The sequence below is a fragment of the Nothobranchius furzeri genome, chromosome 9 (genome assembly GCF_043380555.1).
Source record: "Nothobranchius furzeri strain GRZ-AD chromosome 9, NfurGRZ-RIMD1, whole genome shotgun sequence".
Classification (NCBI taxonomy): Eukaryota; Metazoa; Chordata; class Actinopteri; order Cyprinodontiformes; family Nothobranchiidae; genus Nothobranchius; species Nothobranchius furzeri.
In genome coordinates, this window is record NC_091749.1 from 20158562 (window position 1) to 20186160 (window position 27599).

General features: G+C 43.5%; 1 protein-coding gene across 1 annotated transcript; it reads right to left on the reverse strand.

Moving 5' to 3' along the window:
• Positions 1–10616: 10616 nt before the first annotated feature.
• Positions 10617–14855, reverse strand: LOC129156184 (spectrin alpha chain, non-erythrocytic 1-like). Its single transcript, XM_054735793.2, has 8 exons — positions 14727–14855; positions 12266–12388; positions 11978–12195; positions 11462–11554; positions 11247–11351; positions 11142–11174; positions 11030–11065; positions 10617–10820 (listed from the first exon to the last, which is right to left on the reverse strand). The coding sequence occupies exons 4-8, from the start codon at positions 11525–11527 to the stop codon at positions 10743–10745; spliced, it is 318 nt and encodes a 105-aa protein (XP_054591768.1). The 5' UTR covers positions 11528–11554; positions 11978–12195; positions 12266–12388; positions 14727–14855; the 3' UTR covers positions 10617–10742.
• Between the last annotated feature and the right edge of the window lie 12744 nt (positions 14856–27599).

Genomic DNA, 27599 nt, shown 5'->3' on the forward strand with positions numbered 1-27599 from the left:
ATACATACTTGTCTACGACTGTCTGTTTAGTGATATATACAGCATGTATATATTTACTGTATATATATATACATACATTTATATATACATACATATATATGTTCTGTTCACCGTAAGAGCACGGAGGGCCAAAGGGTTTCACATCCCTCCCCGCTGTCTCCGAGGTGTCGAAGCGACAACCCTCAAAAAACGCGTAGACATCACATCCACCGGATGGAAGTCAATGAAGTCCTAATACGGATAGGAATAAGGTGTGTGTGTGTGTGTGTGTGTGTGTGTGTGCATGCGCACGTCTGTGCGTGTGTGTGTGTGTGTGTGTGTGTGCGCGCGCGCATCTGTGTAGGCCCTACTTGTCTTTGTGGGTTTCAGTGGGCAAATTTTAACCTGTGCTGTGTGAACAGAATTTTTTTTGAAGCAGGGGAACAGGAAAGATGTAAAAACTACCGTTATTAAAGGAAATGTGTGTTAACTTTGAAAATGTGGGTGCAATTTTAATTATTTGTCAAAAGCTGCTTTTCTCTGTGACTTGTTCTGACACCAAAGGTGATGCATGTGCGCATTTAAGTGGGCCTAGCGGAGGAGGGGGAGGAGGGACGTTTGAGGAGGGACCTTGGTACTTTTCAAAAGTTTCTCTCTCACTCCAATACTTTGGAGAGATATATTAAGTACCTGGGTGCTCACCTCAACAGTAAACTGAACTGGTCCAACAACACAGAGGCTCTGTAAAGAAAGGGCCAAAGCCGCCTCCACCTCCTGAGAGGCTGAGGTCCTTCGGAGTTAATTCCCAGCTGCTAAAATTCTTTTATCACTCTGCTGTGGCCTGTTGGGGTGCAGGCAGCTCTGACCGAGAAAGAAAAAGACTGAACAATTTAAAACACAAAGATATTGTGGTTAATTTTCATGCTGAGTTGGTCCTGTATCTTGGAGTGATTTCATTCATTGATGACAAAGTTTAAATTAAAAAAGAGAACAGGTGTATTACAAATTCCATCTTTCAGTTCTTTTTAAAACACAGAAAAGGTTTATTTACCTGCAACGTTTCGTTTGCGGCTGCAAACATCATCAGAAAAAGATTACAATAGAAGATAACGGCATACTCATCTCACATGGCGTCGCATCTCTGTTCACAAAGACACCAACCCAAAAAACCATAGACATAGTGGTTAACAGGATCAAACAGGACAAGATTCTACACAAAAGAACAAACCTCACAACAGATGACATAGCACAACTGATAGGACTGGTAGCTAATTCCACTTACTTCACATACAATGACACAATATTGTCACGATACGGAGATGGTTAGGACCCAAATATGCAGAAACCCAGGATGACACAAGGCTGGGGAAGATGTAAAGTAAAATCCTTTATTTTAGGAGTAACCGAAAAACAAAAGTAATCCAAAAGGCTGGGAGCCAACAGTCCAAAAATCCAGATAGAGATCTGGAGATCCAAAATTACAAGAGGCACGAGAAGACTAGAACCAAGCACTAGAGGCACGAGAAGCCTTGACAGAATTACAACAAACAATGGACCGACAAGACACTGAGACAAGACAGGGCTTAAATACACAGGGAGGATAAGAGGGAGATGAGCTGCAGGTGTGTGGGGTGTGGGAGGAGGACCAGGTGAAGGCAATGACTAATCAGGGGAGAAACTAACTTAACCTAAGAATAAAACCTAATACAAAAGAGCAGGAAACATAACTACAATTCAAAGGGAGGGGGAAAAAATAATAAACACTGATGGGGAAAAACATGCTAAATCATGAAAGGCTGTAACTAAAGGAAATAACTTGAGAAACCTAGAGGGCTGGAGATCTAGGGGACAAATGGGGAAAACATGTGTCTACATGAGGAAGACGCAGACATGACACATGAGGGCGCCAGGACACAGAAGGGAATCTAGAGAGGATGGAGAAACACCAGGAGGCACATGAAGGAAGGGGCAGACGCAGACCATGACAAATACATAAACAACTGGAAGGCTTCGCCATGGGTAACCCGTTATCAGCCACCCTGTGCGATTTTTTCATGGAAGACCTAGAACAACAAGCTATATCCACTGCCCCCCCCCCCCCCAAAACTGCAAAATAAAATTATGGAAACGCTACGTAGACGTCATACTGGAAATCATACCAAAAGGACAAACAGAAACACTAACACAACACTTGAATAACATTGACGACACGGGCAACATAAAGTACACATATGAGTCAGAAACACAAGTCAATATAGCATTTATGGACATGAAAATAACCAGGCAGACCAACGGGACCCTAAACACAAATAGAAAACCAACACACACAGACCAATATCTATTATGGACATCAGAACACCCCACCATACACAAAATGTCAGTCATCAGAACATTTTATCACCGAGCAAACGTGATAACAGAAGAAAGAGACCTTAAACAAGACGACAAACACATACAACATGCTTTAAAGACCTGCAGATACCCGACATGGGCAATAAACAAAGGAAAACAATGAGCAACAATAGAAAGAAAAAACAACCAAAGCAAAGAACCAGCAACCCAGAAAGACAAGAACCAAAACCTGTGACAACCTTACCATACATCAAAGGCATAACAGAAAAAATAAGAGCAACAATAAAAAAACACAACATAATGTCATGTTGGGAGGAGTGGAGATGGTAGACCATGTGTGGTGGGGAGTTCAGGAGGCAGGAGAGCAGGCACGGATGAAAAATAAAAATGGCTTTAATGGTGGAACGGGAGCGACAGGACAAAACAAGCACATGCACATTCAATGATGTGATGAAGACTGGAACAAGGAGGGAGGTATAAATACACAGGGAAAATTAGGAACACATGGGAAGGTTAACGAGGGGCAGGTGAGAACAATAAGGACTAATCAGGGCAGGAGAGAGACACAGTCAGGAAGGCAGGGGCAGATCGTGACAGTACCCCCCCCCCCCCCCCCCCCCCCAGACGCCCACAAGGCCCACAAGGCCACATAACACAGGAGACTAGGGAACACCAGAACACAGGACTCGGGGACACGGGAAACACGAGACACGGGAGAAGGAATACTTGACTCAGTCCGGGGTTGCAGAGAAGGGGTCTCTCGGTTAGGCGGCACAACTCCGGCTTACGAGGGTCTCTTGAGCTAGGACCAGGAAACTCGGACTTGGGAACACAGGAACACTTGACTCAGGGACTCGGGGACACTTGACTCGGGGACACTTGACTCAGGGACTCGGGGACACTTGACTCGGGGACTCGGGAACACTTGGACTCGGGGACTGAAACACTTGGACCCGGGGACTGGAACACTTGGACTCGGGACTAGAACACTTGGACTCGGGGACTGGAACACTTGGACTCGGGGACTGGAACACTTGGACTCGGGTACTGGAACACTTGGACTCGGGGACTGGAACACCAGGAACTGGAACTCGGGACACTCGGACACTGGAAACTCGAACACTTGGTCGGCAGAGCAGGGGCCTCTGAAATAGGCGGTACAACTCTGGCTTGGGAGGGTTCCGTGAGCTCTGGTTTGGGCTGCAGTAGCAGGACTCTGAAAAGGCAGCAGCCAGAAGGACCTGCAGGCGTAGGCCCCGCAGGTGTGGACCAGGAAGTGGATGAAAACTGCAGGAGCGACGTGAGGAAACCCAGCTCGGTGGCAGGTACTCGACATACGGTTGGAGCAGGTGCACATCCCGATTCGCTGGATCACAGGCAGAGGCTCGGGTGAAGGGAAGCAGACTACCGAGAACAGGTAGGATGCGCCGAAAAACAAAACTCCAGGCCAGAATCTCCCTCCGCTGAAACGGGAGAAAAAGAAAAAATAACCCTCCAGAACGGAATGCAATGCTCACCATAGGTCCAGGTTGGTCGGATCATTCTGTCATGTTGGGAGGAGTGGAGATGGTAGACCATGTGTGGTGGAGAGTTCAGGAGGCAGGAGAGCAGGCACGAATGAAAAATAAAAATGGTTTTAATGGTGGAATGGGAGCGACAAGAGAAAACAAGCACATGCACATACAATGATCCGACGAAGACTGGTAAAAGGAGGGAGGTATAAATACACAGGGAAAATTAGGAACACATGGGCAGGTTAACGAGGGGCAGATGAGAACAATAAGGACTAATCAGGGCAGGAGAGAGACACAGTCAGGAAGGCAGGGGCAGATCGTGACACATAAACACACCAACAAAACCATACACAACAGTTAAAAACAGACTAGTGCACCCAAAAGACAAGATACCAGCTGGACTTAAATGTGGAGTCGTTTACGAAATCCCATGCAAACTCTGCAGTAAAACAAACATAGGAGAAACCGGACGCCAACTCAACACACGAACAATAGAACATAGAAGGGAGTGCGAGAAAGAAACAAGTCGAAAACACACAAGAGCAGAAAAACAAGAAGCAGAAAGCACAATAAAGATATCGGCCATAACAGATCACTGCACAAGAGAAAACCATATAATGGACTGGGACAACACAAGGATCATAAACACCGAACAACAAAAATACAAAAGATGGATAAAAGAAGCTATTGAGATAAGGAGACGTGGATGTGGGACCATGAACAGGGACGATGGAGTTTACACGTTGGACCGCGCATGGGACTGCATCATCGGCAGTGTTGGGCAAGTTACTTCAAAATTGTAATGCATTATTTATTACTTGTTACCCTCATTTTAAAGTAATTCATTACATTACAATATTACTGATTTTAAAATGTAAGGCATTACACTACTTTTGCATTACTCTAAGTTACTTTCAACAAAACAACTTCAGTATGAGTTTGGTAATCTGATGCCTGGTGAACTCATGACACATCCGGTGGAAGGAGATGTGGTGTCTGAGCTAAGATTGCTGTTAAAAACAGTTCTTTAGAAGGATTGTTTATGTAATAAATGCAACAACAAACTGTACTCTCAGCACGCTGCCATCTTAGATTAACTGAGCAGGGAGTGAGGTGGTGGGGGCTCCAAGCCTATTTGCCTTGGTCCCCAAATGCCTTGATACGGCCCTGGATGTGGGACTGACTTCTGGGGTGATCTGATTCTATCACATGTATAAATATTAAATGCTTATATATTATTGCTTTTCACTGGTAAAAACGAGTATTGGGGATAAATCTACCTACAATTTTTCTTTTCAAGCACTTTGTTTTGTTTTCTTGATTTTATTTTAATAATTTCCTGCCCTTTCTCTCTCTAACCATCCTGCATGCTGCATGTTCTCTCCGTCTTCCAGAAAACCCGTTTCCTAGACTTCCTACATTCTAACTAATCAGCCAAAGGGATCTTCACATGTGTGGCGCTCCAGCAGCAATGAGTTGAAATCACCAGAGCCCAGATTAACTCAGCTGAGGCAAAGCACGTCGGAAAAGTACAGAATACCAGAGAACATGTGCTGATATGAACGATCGCAGGTGAATTATTTAGTTTTAGTGGAGCGATTTTGTGAATGTTACAGCGGCCGCGTGCAGGACGCAGCTGGAGTATTTGAGCCGTTACCGCTGCGTCCTCTCTGCCTGCAAAGCTGAGTCCATAAATGACGTAATATATGCAGATACTGGAACTTTTTTCGGGTTTCCCGCAATTTGAATTTTTAAGAAACGCAGCTTGATTCTGGGTTTAAAAATGCATTGTAATTACTGCGTTACTGACAATTGTACCGAGTAAATATTACCATTTTCTTTCCCTGTAATGCCTTACATTACCACATTACAGCAAAAAGCAATGCATTATTGTAATTAATTACTTTTGTACCACGTTACTCCCAACACTGATCATCGGTGTGGAGAGAGCGGGCAGCAGAGGGCGACAACGTCCTGCGGATAAACGAAGGAAGTGACGCCACCATCAGCGTCAGCCTGATGATGTTTGCAACTGCAAACGAAACGTTGCAGGTAAATAAACCTTTCTGTGTTTTAAAAAGAACTAAAAGATGGAATTTGAAACTCAACACAGCAAGAACACACCAATGGTGTATTACAAAACAGTCCAAGTCATTGCAGATTCATGCATGCGTCTAAAGGAGATTCCATTACAGTCTAATCTCCCCCGACCAACGCCCAAAGCACAATTTTTATCTTTTGGGGAAACTGTCCACTATCATGTAGGGAGATGAGCAGTGGCGGCTTGTCCATGGGGGTGCTACAGCACCAGTATCACAGGAAGAAGAAGAAGATAGGAATCACAAAATACAAAAACATGAAAATGAAACTAAACAATCTCTACATCATACAGACTATAAATGCTGTGTATAATCTTTATTCAAGTGTAGTTTAAAAATGTTATTTACACTTTTACCACAAACGAATCGTCAAGCGACATATTCCGTGTTCCTCTTGGGTGCAACAATCTCTACCACAGAGCTATGCAAACTGTAGCATGTGCGCTGGATCCCCATCTCCAATACAAAGAATAGGAGAACTTTCGGGCACAGAGGTACAGCGACCGTGAAGACACGTGCAGAAGATCGGCAGGGTAGAATCCCAGCTCAGGTCAAGACAGGACCGGAAATTCTCCACAGTTCACCATCCTTTGTTGTTGTAGAGCAGCTGAGTACACCTCATGGAGAACTGGAAAATGATGGAATGTGGTATCAGAGACTTGAACACTCTCCTGCATGTAAAAAAGTGGATTTTTTTTACTATAACATAGATTGTTACGACTTTTAACCAGCGAAGGTAAGACTGACTTCATGCTTTTAACTTCATGAAATTTGCTTTGTTGGTTTTTATGCTCAACTTGGCATTCCCGGGAAGTAATATATAGCATCCAGTAATGGTCAGTTTTCATCTACAGTTTGACCTTTGATCAGCAATGTTTGGTTTAACAAGTGAATCGTTATCTACTCAGACACAAGGTTCATAAAATAAAGTTAAAGTAATTTCTGCACATAGATATTTTCTTACCCACAAATCAGAGCACCCTGTATCTGAAAGAAGGCGTAATGTTCTGAGGTTTGTTTGTTAACACCTCATTACACGTCACGTCCCAATTGGCCAAGTAAATCATAATATGAGAATATTAAAATAGGGTCACATGAGGAGTGATTCAGCATTCTGTTAGTTTGAGCAGAACTCCGGACTGGCCACCAGGGGGAAACTCTCTAACCATCGCCTCTCTTGACAAGCTTTTGACAAGCTAAAAGCTGCCTACAGCTGACACAGTAAAACAGTTCCATCAGCTACTCAGAAACAGCTGCTCTAGACGCAAACTAGTTCCAACCTGTGTGGCTGGTGACATCTCTGGACTGAAGCGTTGGTTCTGCGGTTAATCTACTGAACCTCGATGCCCAGAGGTCATCTGACCTCCCTGACCTATGGATCCGCGAAGAGGGTCTCCAAAAGGGTGAGGTAGACACAGGCGCGCAGATAGGGTGGGGGATGGGTGGGTGGGGGGGGTTTGGGGGGATTTGTCCCCCCCCAGATTCAGATCGACCCCGATTCATCCCCCCCAACTAAGGCCAGAAAGAAAACAAAATCTGAGGTTAAGCGCTTGAAGCTCCTTTTTCCAATTACATTGAATGCAGCATGACGTAAACAAACACCGACTCCAGAGGCACCAAAGTGGTTGCTGCTAGGGTGCAGGATGAAGCGAAAAAGGCAAGCAACGATTACTGCGTATTTAAAAAAGACCAACAATGTAGTAGGTGGGACCGATCTGTCTGTTTATGCATGTTGGTTCTAGTTTCAGTACGGTGTTGTCAGTGTTGGGACTTACTCGTTATAAGTGCCAAAGCCTCATTGCTGACTTTAACAAGTCTCATCTACAAATATGATCCCTCATGAAGTTACTACTTTACATCAGAAGATAGTGGAGATGTGTAACCTTCAGGCTGAGCAAAATTTTGGAGTTTTTAGATTTTGAAAATCGCCTCCCGTCGTGAGGCTCCCAGTCGGGGAGAGGAGGAGATACGCGCAGCATGAAGAGTGTAAATATTAGATAAAACGTATAATTGCCGGCAGGTCTGGTCTTTGTTGACTGATCACTTTGTCTGGTCATGACTGACTCCGATTATGAAGCAGAATATTGACTCTGGTGAAGAAATTCACTCATCCAGCCGGGAAGATTGACGCTGCTGCAGCATCAGACAGCTGGTGCTGCACGAGAGGTGTGTGGAGTTTACAAGTTCCAAACGTTGGGTTTGATGTTGGTTTAACCTTCTCGGGGACGTGATGGATGTATAAATGATGATAAAAACACCACTAACGTGACAAACGTAGCAACAATGTAAAAAAAAAAAGCCGTAACAAAGAGGCAGATGCCGATGCGTTAGATATGGAAGTCAAAGTGTGCCACATAATCATAAAAAAATTAAAATAGAAAATTTAAAAAGAGATTTATATATTTATATGTAAATAAAAACGTTCCAAATATAATGAAAATTCCTAAATAACATAAAACTACGAAGGAACATCTGTCGGCCAGGCTGAAAAGTTTGGGAACTACTGCTCTAAGTGATAAGTGAATTTCGTTTTTTAAATATATTTTATGTGCAGTTTTTTAGGGGTTTTATGTTTTCTGTAAAGATTGGTATGCTGAAAATCATTTAATGTTTTGCATAAAGCATGAGGTTTTGGTTAGTAATTGATTGGGAGAATAACAAATGACTGAATTAAATAGTGGGGCGCCTCTGTCAGTGCGCCCCAGGGCAGCTGTGGCTACATCGTAGCTCATCACCATCAGTGTGTGAATGTGTGTGTGAATGGATGAATGATACACTGTAGTGTAAAGCACTTTGGAGTCCTTACTCTGAGAGGCGCTATACAAGTGCGGATCATTTATCATTTATAGTGTTGATCAGGCAGAGCTTTGTTGCCAGCGTTCCACTGCATAATGGCTTCAAACACGTATATAAAAGTGTTAGTTTTTACCATAGACTGTAAATACTGGACAAACGGATTCCATTGGCTTCAATAACACGTTTGTTGTCTATAATGGGAGGTGGCCACCACCGCCATTTTGACCGTGTCACAGGTTCCGTCCAGCCCAGACAACTCCATAAAAGGGAAGAGAGGAGGCGCTGAGGGTGTGGCTGTAAGGCTGGGCTCGAGTGACGACACCCAGGCGAACTAGCTACGAGCTAACCTGAAGCTAACCCTGGCTAACCCAAAGCTAAAGCGGAGGTGGGAGCCGAGCTAACGGATGTAGCCACCTAGCTTCAACCCAACCGGAGCTAACTGGAACACCCATCGACCTGAACCTCACACGGAGTTTAGGTGGAGGTTTTCTGCGCCTGTTCGTGAGAAGTACCTGTATTAAAAAAGTTTTAAATCGGTAAGTTTATAATTTATTTCCGTAATGAATACATTTTGCTTTGAGCAAGTTTTCAGTACAGTTTTTTTCGGCGCTATCACTCCTGAGTCGCACCAGCCATTAAATGTATCATGAAGAAGAGAAAATATATTTAAGTCGTATTTTGGGGGGATATTTTATTATCTTTCTTACAAAATCTGAGACCAAGCGTTTCACATTGCAACACAAGCACCGGTAACCATAACAGAATGAACAGCCAGCAGAGGAGAGGATGGCGGTGTTTGAAACCCTCCCGGCCGGCGTGTAGAGCTCATTCCTGGGCTGGAGCCGGCCCTCAGCACCCCGCCACAGGCTCTAACAGATGCTGGCGGTGTTTCATATATTTCCAAAACGTAATACTTGTTTGTATCTTGTACAGCCAACTAGTCTTTATTCTGGACTCAGTACAATTTACCAAAAGTAAAGAGACATTCTACAGATGAAGTAAGCACAAGATAACTTACTGGAAGACAGAGTTATCATCAGAACCAGAACAAGAGAGCCTGATAACAGTCATGTGAAAATAACAGTTAAAAAGTATGTATGTATAATAGAAATAAAAATATATTAGAATTAGTGTAACTCACTGTGATCCAAACAAATCAGCCATAGCTGATTAGTAAATATGACATGAGGTCTGGGAGTTTTTAAGTTTCATTCTTTTATTACATTTTTTTCTTAGATCTATTAAAAGGTCACCATGGCAGCCTGTGTGTCAACGTCAGCTACACAAAGCAGCAAGTGTAAGTACCAAGTACTTGTCTTGACCGCTTCATGAATGGTTTTGTACTTTAAACAGCTAGGCCAAACCTGTTATTTTTTCCTCCATAGCCATTTGGATCATTGGAGACAGCTGAGTGAGGCGTGGTGCCCAGAGAGCTGCAGAGACAACCTTGGCCTCCCTGACGTCTGTGTCTCTTGGTTTGGTTGGGGCGGACCATCGACATACATACATGTGCCGACACTTTGCGCCCTGTTTTATAAACTGTAGTGTTAAAAATAAATGTTTTTGCTCAATTACTGGAATTTCTTTGGTTAAGACAAAAGTGAGGAATAATCATTTACAAGTTATTTGTACAACAGGCCCATTTTAAATCCCAACAGTTTCTTAGCAGACAATAGAAATGTGTTCTTTACTAACTTTACTTGGTTTGAAAATCTTACTAAAATAAACTTGAGTGCCGTATTGCAAAACCCAATCATACTTGTTATGTAAACATTAGCTTTGTAGATATTTTTTACAGATATATATTTGTGTGCAACAAAAACCAAACTTAAATAATTTGTCATTCTTTATTGAAAAACAAAAAAATACAGGTATACAGAAGTGTGGGAAAATGATAATGTGAAAGTATTGTACTATAAATGAAGTGAGATGAGATGAAGGTGAGATGAAGGTGGACGCCAGCGGGCTGGACGCCGGACGAAGAAACCTGGAGACGGATCGCTCAGACAGGAAGGGAAGAGCTTCCTCTTACCTTGATGGAATTAAAGTTAGCCGTCGTCTGAACGCCCAACCGTACGGTCTGAGGTCAAAGGTCACAGGAAACACACACCAGTCAGCAATCATACAGATGCATAAAGATAACTGTAGCCATGGAAACCAGCTGACATGTCCCCACTTTCACCAGCACCTGGTGCCTGCCGGGTCACCTGAATTCCTGTGTGATGTCAGCACGGTCGGCCTGTGACTGCTGCCATCAGAGGTGACCTCTGATCAGCTGAATGAACTCACCTTCCAGGGTGACGCCGTGTTAGAGTCGGCTTCATCCTGTAAACAAACAAACAAATGAGTGGTAACATAAACACCACGTCTGGTTCTGGTGGAGGCGGAGGACAACATGCACCTTTCCAGGAGCAGAACCCAGATGTTTTTGTTGCTACAAACAGAGACGAGCAGAGTTAAACCAGGAAGTGAGAGGGACCAGCTGCTGCAGACAGGTGACGTTCACCTGAGCCTGAACCATAGGAGCCTCCTCAGCCATCAGACCTTCTGACTCCAGTTCAGATGCCACCTTGTTGATGTCCCTCAGGCGGGACTCGTTGGCCTTCAGGTCCTGCAGGACAAAAGCACCTGCTGATTACCTTGTTGCGTTCGGGTTAACAGGTCTGGTGTTAGAACGTGGTGGATAAGATTGTTCTGACGGGCCGAGGGTTCTGAACTCACCCTGCAGGACTGGGCCTGCTCCTTCAGGGCCTGGATGCTGCTGCCGTAAGCCGACAGGTCCGACATCAGGGCCTCGTGCTTCTTCAGGAGAGCCTGTGGAGCAGAACATCAGAACCTTCAGCTCGTCTGACACAAGTGGAGCTTTCTCGCAGCGATGGTCCAATCGGATCCGCCACCGTAAAACAAACCCTGCTCAGTTCACCGCAGACGCAGCTCTGCGGGTGTTTAGTGGAAAAGCGTGAGCCTTCTGCCGGCTGCCACGTGTCATGGCTGCTCTGCAGCGGGAACACACATCACAGCTTGTAAACCGTTTGAAATAAGAGCGACGGGAACACGTTTGTCATCACTTCCTGTGCGAGGCCAGCACTTCTACCCCTAACCCATGAGACGCTCAAACGAGCAACGACGTCTGGATGACAACCGAAGGAAATGACAAATACAGAAACACTAATTATGAAGGACTGGAAAGAGAGCAAAGAAAAGCGATTGGAGTTTCTCAGGAAGGGACTTCCATACCTCGGCCAAGTCCTCGTCTTTCCCTTAGTCTGGACTTCCAACGATGGGCTCCTTCTCCCTCATCCAGGACTCGGCCTCATTAGCATCCGCAAAGTACTGCTGGGCCTGCAGAGAGTCCTCCAGGTCCTGCCTCCTCTGGGACGCCTTGGCCTTCAGCGTGTCCCAACGTCCATGAAGCTCCCACAGTTTAGTCTTCACTTCCTCACCAGCGAAGTGACCTGGACCCAAAAAAAGTGAGCCAGAACCTGCAGACACCTCAGAAACATGTCAGGACCAGACCTGCTCTACCTTCTTCCACCATGGTCTCTCCTTTCTGGGTGACAGCCTTGATGCGAGGTTCATGACCTGTGATCTCAGCCTGCAGAGCCTGGTGCTTCTTCAGCAGGTTCTGGACACCAATCAGGTCCTTCCCTGAGGACACATGTTAGAGTTCAGCATTATGCAGTAGACAGACCAGTTTAACCCAGGGGTTTCTTTCTTCTACAATCTGCTCTTTAACTGTATTCTTTCCTGCTATTTCAGCTGTTAACTTTATTTTTTCTCAAAGTGTTTTTCTCCCCAGAAGAAGCTACAACGACGTTCTGCTGAGCTGTGGTGGCCTCATGGAGGGGGCCATCGACTAGCACACTGCTGCTAACCACTTAAACATTCTCCCTCTCCTGATAGTAACATTTTACTTTCTTTGATGTTGGATGTGGTGCTACTAGTTTACCCGTTTAATTATAGATTCACTAGGATAAATACAATAAAGTTTATCTCTCGCCAAATAGAATATTTACTGTGGCGAGCCCGTGAAGAGGTGTAGGAGAATGCGACAAATTTGTCTGTTAAAAAGTCTGTTATGTACAAAAAACACAATATCATCACACTATTTTGGACCGATACATGACGGTCAGGTCCGGCTTGGGGAGAAAATATGACACGTCTTTCAGGATGGACTTCATCTTTGGTAGCTGGCAAAGCCGGGAAAAGCAGGATCTAACCACCTGGCTAATGTGGGAGTCCATCCGCATCTCTGGGTCCAAAACCACCCCCAGGTTAGTGATGGTTGGCTTCACTAAGCTGCAAAAACAGGGTTGCAGGACAGGACTAACTGCAGTGGGAGAGGGAGGAACAAATATTCCAGTTATAAATATTAAATATTTGAACAAATAAATATTTGTTAAAAGGAAGAAACTGATGATGACTTTAAGATTAGAGGAATGTTCTAGAACGGGTCTGGAACCAACGATGGCCCTTTGGATCAAATTTGGATTAAAAAAATAGCTCATGATTTTATTTATGGATGGAATAAAAATACAGGTTGTAAGCATCTTCTCAATATCTTCATGTTGCACGACTTTCCACAGCAGAAGGACACAAAAACTGCCAGAATTATGATAAGAAAGATTTACGTTTTAATCTCAGAATCCCAACTTTTCCCAGAATCTTCACATTATTCTATGAATTCAGAGAAAATTTACATTTTTCAGAGGTCTCGCTCCCCTGTTGTGGATATTTCTCAAAATTCAACCATTTTTTCTTTTCAAAAGCTTTAGTAAGAGTTTGGACTCTAAACAAGTTTTACTTTGTAGACTGCTTGTCTACACCTTCATCAGATCTGCTCATAATAAAACATTTGGGTTATATTTAATGTCTAGAGAAGATGCTCTTCCTGGGCATTAAGTTATCAAAAACAGATAAAAGTATTTTTTACCATAATTTTAACTGCTATCAGCTGATAAAAATAATAAAAAACAGCCTGATCATTAAAGGGGTGTAAGTGAAACCGCGCGGATCACACAAACCATCATGCTGTCTATATGACTTTGAAAATATATAGTTTAATTACAGTTTGATTTATTTGACATCTGTATAATGTTTATTATTTTGTTTTTCCCCCTAAATGCCTAACGTTTTAGTTTTACATGAATATTAGTCATTCATCACAATACATAAAGTTACACATTTTAAATTTTAATAGGGGAAGACTGCAGGAGGGAGCGGTAAAATACAGAAATCCCCAGCAAAAACAAGAAACTTTACGAGTCTGATGAAACCCGCTGGAGTTCCTTCAGCAGGCCTGGTGGCAGCTACAACGACCCAGTGGCTGTGCTTGGTCAATGTTATCGAGCTCAGTCCGGCTCGGCCGTGAACGAGCCGAGGCGACATCCTGCTCTGCTTAAGAAGAAGTGTTATTTTCCGCTTCAGAAGAAGCGTCCGTGTTTTACGCTTTCTCAGAGACAAGTCACGTTGCTAAGTTGTTAGCGCCGCGCGCTAACACGTCAATAGTGCAGCATAGCCTGCTGGAGGTTTTAAGGGTTCAGATGAAAACACCCTACCACTCAGGCTGCTTACACATCGATATTAAGTTGTCGCTGTTGCGCTCACGCCGTAATACAGTATTAGATGCGGTTAAAGTCAGACATGAAAAACTCCACGAGCGGTCAGACCGCGCAGCAAGTAGGCGCCGGATCGGTCAGGCTGCCCGGCCTGACCGCTGGGGATTACCGGATGGAAGATTGGACACAGAAGTCTCCCTCTTAGCGCTCCGTCATATTTCAACCCATTTTTATCTTAAATGCACTGTGTTTTACCCTATTACCCATCTAAATATGCCCTATTAATTATTTTACCGTATTTTACATTTAAATTTCATGGTTAAACAGTACATGCTACATGTTAAACTGATAGTTAGCTAGCTACTTCGGTAAACTCAGCTAGTTTAAAGGTGGCAGTGACATAAATACGAATATAGATTTTAACTTACCGAAAAAAATGAAGTGGAGACTCCTTGGACGCTCTATTAGTGCAATTAATACCACTGCAAGTCATTTTGTCCAACAATTGCACCAATAATATCCAAAGAAGAATACACAAACACAGAGACTCAAAATGCCGGGGCAGTTTCCAAGCCAGACCGAGGCTGTACTGAGGCCTTTCCACGGAGCTAGCTCTGTGGTCACGTGGGTCTGAGGCGGCGGTCACGTGTGTCGGATGCTCATTAATTATACAGAATTTTAGGCTTTCAATACACTTAAACAGAAGAGTGAGAAAAAAATTCACCCCCCTCAGAGTTGTCATGAGTATAAACTAGATAATTTAGACAAAAAACATGTTTTGGTACCAGGCTGTAAACATGTTTATTTCTGCTGTGAAATCGGCATTTTTAACATGGGAGTCAATGAGGATTTGCTCGCTTCTGGCACCAGCCCCCAGCGGATGAGGGTGGAACTGCAATTTTTCTTACTTCCGGGATGGGACCATTTTTAGAGCGGCATTGTGGGGGCTTGGTTTTTACGTAAACCACTGGATGAAATTACACAAACTGACTGAGCTCTAGTTAAGGCGCTTGCAATAGTTCGTGTATGTGTACGTGTGTGTGTGTGTGTTTGGGGGAGGGTACGTTGGAACTCCACTATGTATTTTAGGTTACTGCTGAGCTGAGCTTAGATTTTAACATGTACTGTTTAACCATGAAATTTAAATGTAATAGGGTAAAACCCAGTGCATTTAACATAATGCTGCACTTTAGAAAATGGGTTGAAATATAACATGTTGGTGTAGCTGTGTTCCGACTATCGGCTTGTGGAGCTCTCGGGAGACCAATGTTTTCCACCCGTTTCTCCCCTCCCCTCAGCTCGCCGCATCTCTCTCTGATTGCGGCTTCTGACTGCTGCGCGGGCTGCCGGCTTGTGGAGCTCTGGGATGGAAACCTTTCCACCCGGTTCTCCCCAGCAGGGGCGTAGCACCAAATTCTGGGCCCTAGGTACAAGTCTTCTAGGTGGGCCCCCATGCTCAATTGTTTAATATCTCTCTTACACATTTTTTGTCATGCTATAAGACAAGATAATAAATATGATCTTAGTTTAACCTCTATATTGAGCAAATACAAATGCCTGCATAATTAAAGTGAAATGCCCAGACTTCACATATAATTATTTTTATTTGCCAACAATGTGTTCAAACAAAAATCCTGGAATTTATTTTCCAGTAAATGCCCACTGACGGGTCTTCATGTTAGCAAAATCACTTATGAGATGTTTAAAGTCCAATCCTTTGGCTAATTGGCTTTCAATAGAAAGAAGAGCTAGGCTGTTCAGTCTATCCTGGGACATTGTTGATCTCAAATAATTTTTCACCAGTTTCAGTTTGCTAAAAGCCCGTTCACCCCCAGCAACAGTCACAGGTAGTGTGCAAAATATCCTCAGTCCAATACAAACTTCTCCAAAAATGCTCTGTAATTGCATCCTGTAGATGGCATTAAGCAGCTCAAGAGGAGACCGAATGTGCGGAAATGTGGCACCATATATTGTTCTCAGGTGTAGCATCTCATTCTCAAATTCAACTGTGAGATCCTTGTAATATTTTCTCATCATTGCCTGCCATGATATCTTCATCTGCTCTTCAGTCATGTCTGTCAGCTTCAGAAAAGGGGATAAATCTGCTGCTAATGATTGCTTGTAAATTGAATAACTTAATTGTATAGTGAGCTCACCTTGTCTCATCTCCTCAGTGCTTTCTGGAGACAATGAGGGCCCTGCTGCATACTGCGTCTAAAGGGCCATGTGGTTCATGATGCTAAGCTTTGCTAATACTGATATATATTGATATATTAAATACATATGACATGAAATAAACCAGGTTCTCTCTGTGAATGTAATGCACTCTAAATTTTATAATCCCTGCATTATCAGTCAAATTATAAGATTGTCCGTTTTCAAGATCAAATATAAAGAAATTTAAAATAGGCTTAAAATATCTAACCAAGTCAATAACAACCCTTTAACACCAGTGTCATCATGCTATACGTAAAACAGTGGCAGCTTCACATTCCTGAGATTACCACAAATCCATCGATACCAAGTTTGTCCTGGTCCATGACTGGGAAGGAGCTGAAATATCCACACAGAGTGAACCTGTTTTTACTGCGAGGTCCGTAGATTAATTGGCGGTGGCCGCCCGCGATAATAATTCTGATTTATATTTATATTTGATCTTGATGGTGAAACTAAAGGCGTTTAACACTGAACACCTAACATGAATGCAGCTTCTGAGAGCTAGCTAATATCAGCTAAAACTGTGTTCTGCTGCTGCTCACCTTCCTTCTTGAATAACCTAGTCAATACTTGCTTCTGTTCAATTAACTTTTTCTCCTTCTTTTCTTTTCTTTTCTTTTCTGGAAGCCAGATTTCCCTTTGTTGGGAAAAGACATGACTGACTCTCCTGCCTCCAGCTCTGGCTGTCGGCATCTGCGATGTCTCATCAGCTGTACATGCGGCTGTGTAGCCCCTGGCCGCAGGTGTGGACTAAACCACTTTGCACATTTTTAAGGGGTGATAGATGCCTCAGAGATTATTCAGTTATTATTTTTAAGGCGAAATTCTGTTTCTTAACCTCTTCATCCAGGTAAAGGGAAGTTTATTAAGACATTAAGTAAGTTGGGGGGAAAAAACAACAACAATAAAACATTTTTATTCAAAGCTGTCTCAGGGCCCCTCCCTGCAGTGGGCCCTGGGTAAACGGTACCCTTCCCCCCCCAGTCCGACGCCCCTGCTCCCCAGCAGCAGCTCTGCGCATCTCAGACCGCAGCGGCGCTTGTCTGCTGTGCGGCTGCCGGCTTTTGGAGGTCTCGGAGACCTCTGAGTTCCACCCGGTTTTACCCAGTGGTCAGCCCAGCTTATCTCTGACTGAATAAAGTAGCTCTGGTGTTGTGCAAAGTTAACTCCGGTTGTAGCTAGGTTGCTACCTCCATTAGCTTAGCTCCCACCTCCGCATTAGCTTTGGGTTAGCTTCAGGTTAGCTTGTAGCTAGTTCGACCGGGTGTCGTCAGTTGATCCCAGCCTTACAGCCCCACCCTCAGCTCCTCCTCTCTTCCCTTTTGTGGAATTGTCTGGGCTTGACGGAACCTGTGACACGGTCAAAACGGCGGTGATGGCCACCTCCCATTTTAGTACAAAAACTTATTATTAGATCCTATGGAAACCCATTGTCCATTTATGTATGTCGATGGGGTAAACACAGCATGATTGCGTCTGATGTGGTTTTGATAAGAACCAACTTCATAATTTAATGCAAACCAAATCAGAACTCAGTTTCTTCAGATACGAGAGGCTCTGATAACATCATATCCACACATCATCACACCTCACACTCCAACCACTTAGATACAGTCATCACATAAAGTGTCGTAGTTGTCATGTTTTTAATTTTTTACAAATAAATTTCTTACCTTTTATAAGCCTGACTGTCTGAATTAATACAAAGTGTGTTTGATCCCTGAAAAAGCAAAGAATCCTAGAATCTTCTGATTAAACATCCAAAGACCAATCAGGTTGATAACCTATATTTATATAGAATATCACATCTTATTGGTCATAAGTAAAGGTAATATATTAAGCTTAAAAGCAACTATATTAACCCCCAATTTCTTACAAATATATGGATAGTGCATCTGAAATCAGCTCAGTCTGTCACGATGCGGCAGGAGGAGGTCGGACTCAAAAGGCAGAAACCCAGAACGGCTCGAGGCAGGAGAGGTTGTAAGAAAAAAATTCCTTTTATTACGGAGGGTGAGCAAAATCCAAAAGGCAGGAAGAACCTGCGAAACTAGAGGGGGACAAAAACAACGCTGACAACATCAATGAACCGACAACACAGCGAGACACAGGCAGGATAAATATACAGACGCTGGGTGATAGGAGGCGAGGGACAGGTGTGAGGGAATTGGGCACAGGTGAAAACAATGAACTAAGGAGAAGCAGAAATAAGCAGGGGAAAAAACCTAATCTAATCCTGAAAACCAAAGCTACTGAAATAACCAAACTAAACTAAACACATAGAAGAAACAAAGGCACAGGGCGATATAAAAATAAAATAAATGATCTAAGTGGGGAAAGGAAACACACACACACACACTAAAGGAGACAGGAGAACTGAAACACTAAACCAAAAGGTGGGGAGAATGGAGAATATGAAGGAAACCAGGAGGGAGCTGGGGACAAAAGGGGCACAGAACATGACACAGTCGTCACAAATTTCAGACCTAATTATTAGAATTATGAGCAATGAGGCTATTTTTGAATACTTTCACGATGTGGACACTTTTCTAATCCGTTTCTCCTGAAACACTTTTGTTTTTGACTAGAAATATTATGAAATAATGATTAAGTATTTACGTTTTTGACACAGAGACTACCGTATTTTCCGGACTACAAGTCACACTTTTTTTGCATAGTCTGGCTGCTCCTGCGACATATACCAAAGTGACTTATATACCAAATTATGTATACCGCGTTGCTGCGGGCCAGCTCCGGCTCAGTAATGAGCTCCCCTGTCCCTCTGGGAGGGTTTGAAACACCGCCATCCTCTGCTGAAGACCGTGGCGCGCTGCTGCGCGTACCGCTGATGCAACAGCTGGTTGTTTATTCTGTTATTGTTACCGGTACTTGTCTTGCAATGTGAAATGCTTGGTCTCAGATTTTGTAAGAAAAATAATAAAATTTCCCCCCAAAATGCGACTTATAGTCCAGTGTGACTTATATATGTTTTTTTGTTCTTCATTATACATTTTATGGATTTTTATCGTGCGGACAGGATAGCAGAACCCTACAAGATGTTGATGGCCTTGCACATGCGCACAACAGCTTCATTGCGCATGCGTGTTCTCAGGATAACTCATGTAGAAGCTAGCAAGCAGCACAGCGAACGACAGGAAAATGTCAGTTTTCCAAAATTTGGCTCAATGACTAAAGTCAGTCATGGGCAATGATTGTGAGGCGTTTTGTCAGGTGTGCCCAAAAGCTATTAATTTGACGTGGAATGGAGTTACGGCGATCAAGTCTCACCAAACATCCAACAATCACCAGCAGTGGATTTGCATGCGGGGCGAGCAGCTCCCCATTTCATTTTTTGGCGATGCGCAGAGCAGCGTTCTTGCTAACTCAAACTCATAAACCATGACAACTACTGGCATGACACCTCGGCGGAAAAGCGGCAGTTTAGCGGCTGCTGCAGACCGACAGCTAACCTTACGTCAACCAGCGTCGGCACTCAGAGCTGAGGTTTTATGGTGCCTAAACACCGCAGCAAAGCATCACTCGTGATTTTCAAATGAAGGTATTGGGGAGCTGTTCTGGAATATGTTTACAGACTCTGAGATAACAAAAAGTTTTTCTTGCGGCAAGGAAAAGACTGCTTACATGATTCGATTTGGCATTGCTCCACATTTTAGGAAGTCACTAGTTAACAGTGTTAATGATGCAGGGCCATTTGTGCTCATGTTCGATGAGTCTCTCAACAAGTCTTTTGCCCCCTTTAACAGTTACATTAAATAGTTGCAGTTGATAAATCCTTAACTTGTTTAGGTAACAACCTTTAATAAAATGACAGTTTTCATTTTGGGGCATATTCAGACCCTACTGCTTCATTTTCCTCTTTTTCCCCTGTCACTGAGAACTGTGTGTCCAAGCTTCTCACATGCAGCCGCCCTACTACATGCCCACTTAACCCTACTCCAACTAAGCTGCTCCAAGCTATTGCTCCCACAGTAGCCGCAGCAGTCACACATGTGATCAATGCATCACTGACATCCGGTACATTTTCCATCTCTCTTAAGCATGCTCAGGTTAAACCGCTGCTAAAAAAAAACCATCTCTTCCTCCAAATCATGTGGAGAACTACCAACCTATCTCTCTCCTCCCTTTTCTGTCCAAAATCATTGAAAGGGTGGCTTTCAAGCAGATTACAGAATACCTCTCACAAAACTGTCTGCTTGACCCTTACCAATCTGGGTTCAAAAAGGGCCACTCCACTGAAACTGCTCTGTTAGCAGTGACTGAATCCTTAAAAGAAGCTAGAGCGACTGGCAAATCCTCAGCGCTTATTCTGCTCGACTTATCGGCTGCATTTGACACTGTCAACCATGGCTTCTTTTTGTCCGCACTCTCTACCATGGGCATCACAGAGAAAGCACACGCCTGGTTTAAATCTTACCTCACAGGACGATCATTCAGCGTATCTTGGCTTGGACAGTCCTCTACCGTGCACCACCTTGCCACAGGAGTCCCCCAGGGCTCTGTACTGGGACCTCTTCTCTTTGCCATATACACCACCTCACTGGGTGAGATCATTCAATCACATGGCTTCTCCTACCACTGCTATGCAGACGACACCCAGCTCTATCTGTCATTTCCACCGGACGACCACACTATCTCAGCACGAATATCAAACTGTCTCTCTGACATCTCAAAATGGATGAAATCCCACCATCTCCAACTCAACCTCTCTAAAACTGAACTGCTTGTCATCCCAGCAAAACCATCCATACAGCACAATATCTCAATCCAGAATGACTTCCTATCTCTGGCTCCTTCAAAGGCAGTTCGAAATCTGGGTGTTGTGATTGATGAACACCTGGCCTTTAAAGATCATGTCGCCTCTGTTGCTCGTTCATGCCGCTTTGCGCTGTACAACATACGAAAGATCAGACCATACCTAACACAACATGCCACCCAGCTCCTGGTGCAATCTACTGTCATCTCCCGCCTCGACTACTGCAATGCCCTTCTAACTGGTCTTCCAGCCTGTACTGTGAGACCTCTTCAAATGGTCCAGAACGCAGCGGCGCGTCTGGTCTTCAATCAGCCTAAAAGAGCACACGTCACCCCTCTGTTCATTGAGCTCCTCTGGCTACCGCTAGCAGCACGCATCAAATTCAAATTACTAACACTAGCATACAAAGTCCGAGATGGTACGGCTCCCATCTACCTGAATCCTCTTGCAAAGGCTTACGTCTCGGCCCGGCCGCTCCGGTCATCACAGGATCGTCGACTAGCAGTGCCTACACCACGCTCAGGACAATCCAGACTTTTCTCATGCATCGTTCCACAAATGTGGAATGACCTTCCTAACACTACCAGAACTGCAGCTTCCTTTTCTATTTTCAAGAAACTCCTGAAGACCCTGCTCTTCAGAGAGCATCTTCTTAACTAGCACCTTGCCTGCACCCGTCCCCCTTCTCTACTGTCCACTCCTTGTTCCCTCCTCTCCATGACTGATGTCAATTTGTTTTTGTTACTATTGTTGTTAGCCTCAAGGGCAAAATGTCGATTATCACTTGTAAGTCGCTTTGGACAAAAGCGTCTGCTAAATACATAAACATAAACATAAACATATTCACACTGCCGTGCAATGCTTTGTGTTGCAGTTGATGTTATTAGCTGCTACGTGTTCCTGTAGCTGTTTCTACAGTTTGAGCAAATGCAATGTCAGAATTCTACTGAAAATAAAACACTGGCTTGTGAAATGTGAAACTCATTGCATTTTGTTTATATCTTGAGAAGACATTGTGTCCCAAGTCCTCTAGAACGAAGTTTGTAATGTTTGTGTCGGATGTCTTGACGGCATCATACTTTTAAGTAAGTAGATCAACATTTTGACTTGAGTGAGGGTCTAGTTACATGCGTGAGTCGGTGCCCAACCCAGGGCCGCTGCGTGATGTCATGTCAGTAGTAAAAAATGTCGTTCAGGTAGTAAAACACATAGTAAAAGGTAGTATATTCAGCTCTAAGTTTCCTGTATAAACCCTGTTGTCAAATTCTGATTTGTCCCAAATTGATAAACAATAGTTAATAAAAGCTAGTTCACTTCCTGAACAAGCGAGTTCTAGCCAGCTTTCCGGTTTGGCCAACGGGGTAAGCAAAGCACAAGGCATCATCCTCTCTTTTGACCCTAAGGTCAAAGCCTTCTTTGCAAGCTGCATCAGATGCAAAATAGATCCGCCAGCTTCCTGTCATCGCATGGAAGATACCTTAAACCAAACAGGTTTGTATATAAGGGTAGACCTAAGTGCTCCGCACACCCAGAAATCCAGCTCCACCGGCAGTCTGTCTTTACCGACTTCTCCGACCCCCTGGATCGCACGAGGACCTTCAACACGGGCTCGTAGACTCAGCACAATCGCGTGGGATGGGTTTTCTTATTAACTGATAGTTTGTTAAACCATACCGTCCGACTGATTTTACAACCCAGACATCACACATTTCTTAGACACTTAATTAGGTTTTGCTACATAACATCTAAGCTTACATTCCGTTATTCCATTCATTAGCTCAGTTATCTTTTCAACCATCCATCGTAATTTGTTCTGTGTCTTCATTAGTTTGTAAATATAGCAATAAATTCATTTCTATAAACTACTGTATATTCTTCGCTCTCTCTGAATCATGAAGTGTGTGTTTCCCCAGCAGTCCAAAGAACCTAAGTTCATATTAAATCAAATATTCAAAGACCAACCAGATTAATAATTCATATTTATATGGAATATCACATCTTATTGATCGTTCAGTAAAAGTAACCACTTCCATCACGCTGCAGCAGACACTACACTAGCTCAGTTCTGGGTTACACACTATACAGTTGAGGAGACGTGTGAAAGGACGATGCTGAAGAAGATGACCTCCATCTTCAAAACCCCTGCCACCCACTTGGTTCCGCTGAGGCGCCCTATGTCCAGCTCCTTCAGAGGCAGACGGAGACGTCCCAGATGAAAAACAGAACACTACCGTTGGTCATTCATACCCTCTGCAGTGAGAGTGTTAAACTCCTCAGTTTAACTGGTACTGGCATTATCCTGGTACACAATATCAATGCAACACTTGGTATGTGTTCAATACTTGTGCAATACTGGATTTACATAGTACGTCTGTCCCTTACAGTATGCTGCATAGTGCTGGAACCCAAGATTTTCATTTTAGTCATGGTGTGTAATGATCGAAGGTTACAATAATAGCTCACTGCCTGTGTGTTTATACATGTACCTTGTTATTATTTTTCTTCAGATTATTCTTCTAAGTGTGTGTGCTGCTGTAACAAGGGAATTTCCCCACTGTGGGATCAAAGTCTATTCTAAAGAGATTATTTTATATTTGTTAATGCAAGGACACATTTGTTCCATTTATCAATGTTAAAATTTTAAAACGGTCTCAACCATATTGTCACGTTGAGCGCAGGTGGTTAGGACCCAAAAATGCAGAACACCAGAATACTCGAGGCAGGTGCGGTTGTAGAAAGTAAATTCCTTTATTTAGGATGATGAACAAAAAACAACGCTGACAACAACAGTGGACCGACAAACACTGAGAGACACAGACAGGGTTATACACACGGGGCTGGGTGATAGGAGACGAGGAGCAGGTGCGTGGGGAATAGGGCACAGGTGAAACTAATGAACTGAGGGAAGAAGCAGAAATAAGCAGGGGAGAAAACCATATCTAAATCCTGTAAGACAAAAGCTACTAAACTAACCTAAACTAAACGTAAACACTGTTGAACAAAGGCACAGGGGAATCTAAAATTAAGTAAACGAATGATCTAGGTGGGGAAGGGAACACACACACACACACACACACACACACACACACACACACACACTAAAGGAGACTAAAGAACTGATATTCTAAACCTATAGAGAACTGCAGTGGAGAGACCAGGAGAACATGAGGGGAACCTGGAGGGAGCTGGGAACAAAAATTGCTGGGGACTACAAGGACACAGAACCTGGGGGACACCTGGAGGGAGAACATGAGGGGGCTGGGGACCAAAGGGACACAGAACATGACACATACTTATTTGGCAAGAGAAAGGTTTGACAAATATTCATTTGTTCTTTCATTTAAGCCAATTTTAATTAAACTAATTAAATAAATGACCACACAATTTGCCCCTGTTCAGTGCCGTAGTCTGAAATGAATCGCTGTATTTGGAAATTGACAGATGTGAGTGCTGAGCTGAGGGCTGAGTGAGGTTCCAAAAGCAGGTGAGTGAAACAAGGAGGCTGGTGAGGACGTTTGAAGTTATTTTTATATAAAGAGCATGCTGACATTGAACCAATGAACTGAAAAGACACACAGGACTGGCAGGGTGACGAACTGGGGATGCAAGTTATTGGGGTAACAAGAGGCAGGAGGGAGAAATTAACATGAACACAACGTTGAACAGAAACTGGGGAGACTAGACAGAATGTGACAGAAATATATCACATTTTTGATGGGAATATATAACATTTTACCTCAACATTAACCCTGCTATGAACTGATTTAGGGTTATTTGTTATCAAAAGAAGAGAGAAGGCTTAGGGAAGGAAGAGAAAGTGATAAAATAACAGGTTCTGTTAAATGTTATTCAAAAAATTAATGAATTGACAGTCTTTGCAGGGTGTGACAAAAAATGTTCAATGTCAAGCTTCTGGGGCTAAGCCCCCTATCTCTCAATCCTAGTGACCTCCCTAGTGTGAATGGTTTTATGCAGCCACAAATCTAAGTTGTGTGTTTATTCATGAAAACTTTGTAGCGTCTAGTCGCACTAATAAGCACCAACAGAGCCAAGCAAGGTCGCCCCCAAGGGGTGGCCATGGCCACCCTTAGAAACTTGCTGAAATGGAAGCTAGATGTTTTGCAGCAAAACCTTATTAAGTAGCTGAGAGATCTTGTGACGTCTGGGTTGTAAAATCAGTTTGACTGTATGGTTCAATAAGCTAGAGATTATTCTTAAAACCATCCGACACCGTCGTGCAAGTCTACGATACCCGTGTTGAAAGCTCTGGGTGGTCCGGAGGGGAGGCAGCCACAGTGGTGAGTTCACCGGATGTCATGGCTACTGGAATCTCAAAGAGTCGTAGCTCCCTTTGAATTCAGATATCACCATCCGTGAGATGCAACCAGGGTCTGCAAATTAGACATTCCACATCTGAGGAGCTGTAGTGTCTGATATCACTCACAAGCGTTGCAGAGCCGCTGTGACCTTGGGGTCCAGATCTTGCAGCCTTGAGGGTTTATGACTCACGCAGGACTTGTAGAATATTGGCTCAAGTTCATCTCTTCATATTGGCACCACAGTGTCAGATTGACTTGTATAAAGAAGTTTGGTCTGCAGGTTAAAAGTTAACTTCTGCCCACGTGATGAAAAACTTGGCCTTTTGGTATGCTAGTTGTCTTTTTGTTTTGTTTTTTCAGGCCAGTGTTCAGTCTGTTGATCACCTGCTGTTGATAAGAAGTTTTCTCCAGTCAGTGTGGAAAGACCAGGGGTCTCATTTATCAAAACGTCCGTACGAATGTTCCTATATTCCTCCCTACAAATGAAATTTAGGATGTGTGCACTCTTTATTTATGAAACCTGCGGTGGCCTCTTGTACACACGTTCTTCAGTCTGATGATAAATCCCACCTGTGCGTACGTACCCAGGGGCTTGTGTCCGTTCACCATCATTTACATACAGAAACGCCCTGAATTAATCATATTTGGTCACGCTACGTCCTCAGCACATGAGGGAATTCCCTGTTTTTCCCCCAAGAAAAGATAAGAAAGACCATTGACAGCGAGATCGGGGCGCAAAAGAACCAAACAAGGCGCAGAGGTTATAAACACGGTCGGGACAGAGGAGAGGATCCTGTCAGAAATAAACAAAAAATGAACTTGATAAATCGTAGAGTAATGGGTTCTCGTTTACATTTAAAGAGTCGTTCTGTTTGGAGTTAGTTTCATTTAGAAATGTTGTCTGAGAGCGCAGCCTCTTCTGAGCTGTCATTCAGTCTGGTTACCTTGGCAACCTTGTATGATCGGGGAGCAGGAGGTGTTCTGGGGGGTTCTTGTAGATATACAGTAAAATACGAACTGAAATAGGATTTGCGAGGTTTGTCTGTCGCGCCACAAAGGGTCCCAAATCACAGCATAGCAGAGGGATTTGTTCCTCACCGAGAACGCGTTCCCTCCAGTGTTCACGCTCTGTTAAATTCTCAAATAACACAGATTAGTCATGATATAATGTCAGATTCCCATCAGTCACATGTGTCTTTTATTAGTTTTAGCACCAATAATGCACTAAAGCCGTTTTTCCAACTACATACTGGGTAAATATAATTTGTGGATGAGGAGCACGCATGGGTGACTGAGATCTTCAGTACTGCAGTTTACCCTTTCTACCACTAGATGCTGCTCCTACGCAGAGCTGTTCTGATATTTAGGAAGAGTTCATGCACAGGTACAAATTGGTAAATACCACACAATGCGTAAATTCATGCCTACGCACGAAATACGCACAGATCTGTGCGTAAGTACGGTTGATAAATGAGGCCTCAGGTGAGCTGCTAACAACAAGCTTTAGTTCCACTAGAAGCACATTCATGCCCAGATGATTGTAGTTTAATTGAATTCAAGTTTATTTATAAAGCGCCAAATCACGACCAGAGTCATCTCAAGTTACTTCACATAGTAAACATTCCAATACAGGTCAGGGGTCTCTTTTATCAAGCATGGCGTAGAATCCTTACTAAACCCGTACTTAAGCCCAGCAAAAAAAATGTACTTACGCCAAGTAGGTTTGTGACCTATCAAACATGGAGTACGCACAACTGCACGCAATCTCCGCTTCATGAATAAGAGACTAACGAGAATGTTCCTCTGTCACGTTTGAGTCAGGAGGAGGTTAGGACCCAAGATGCAGAAACCCAGAATGACCCAAGGTAGGAGCAAAATCAAAGTAAAATCCTTTATTTAGGAAGAAAGTCCAAAATTCAAAAATCCAAAAAGGGCAGGAAGCCAAGCCTAAAGTCAGTAACTCGACGGACAAAAACAAAAAGCTCTTTGAT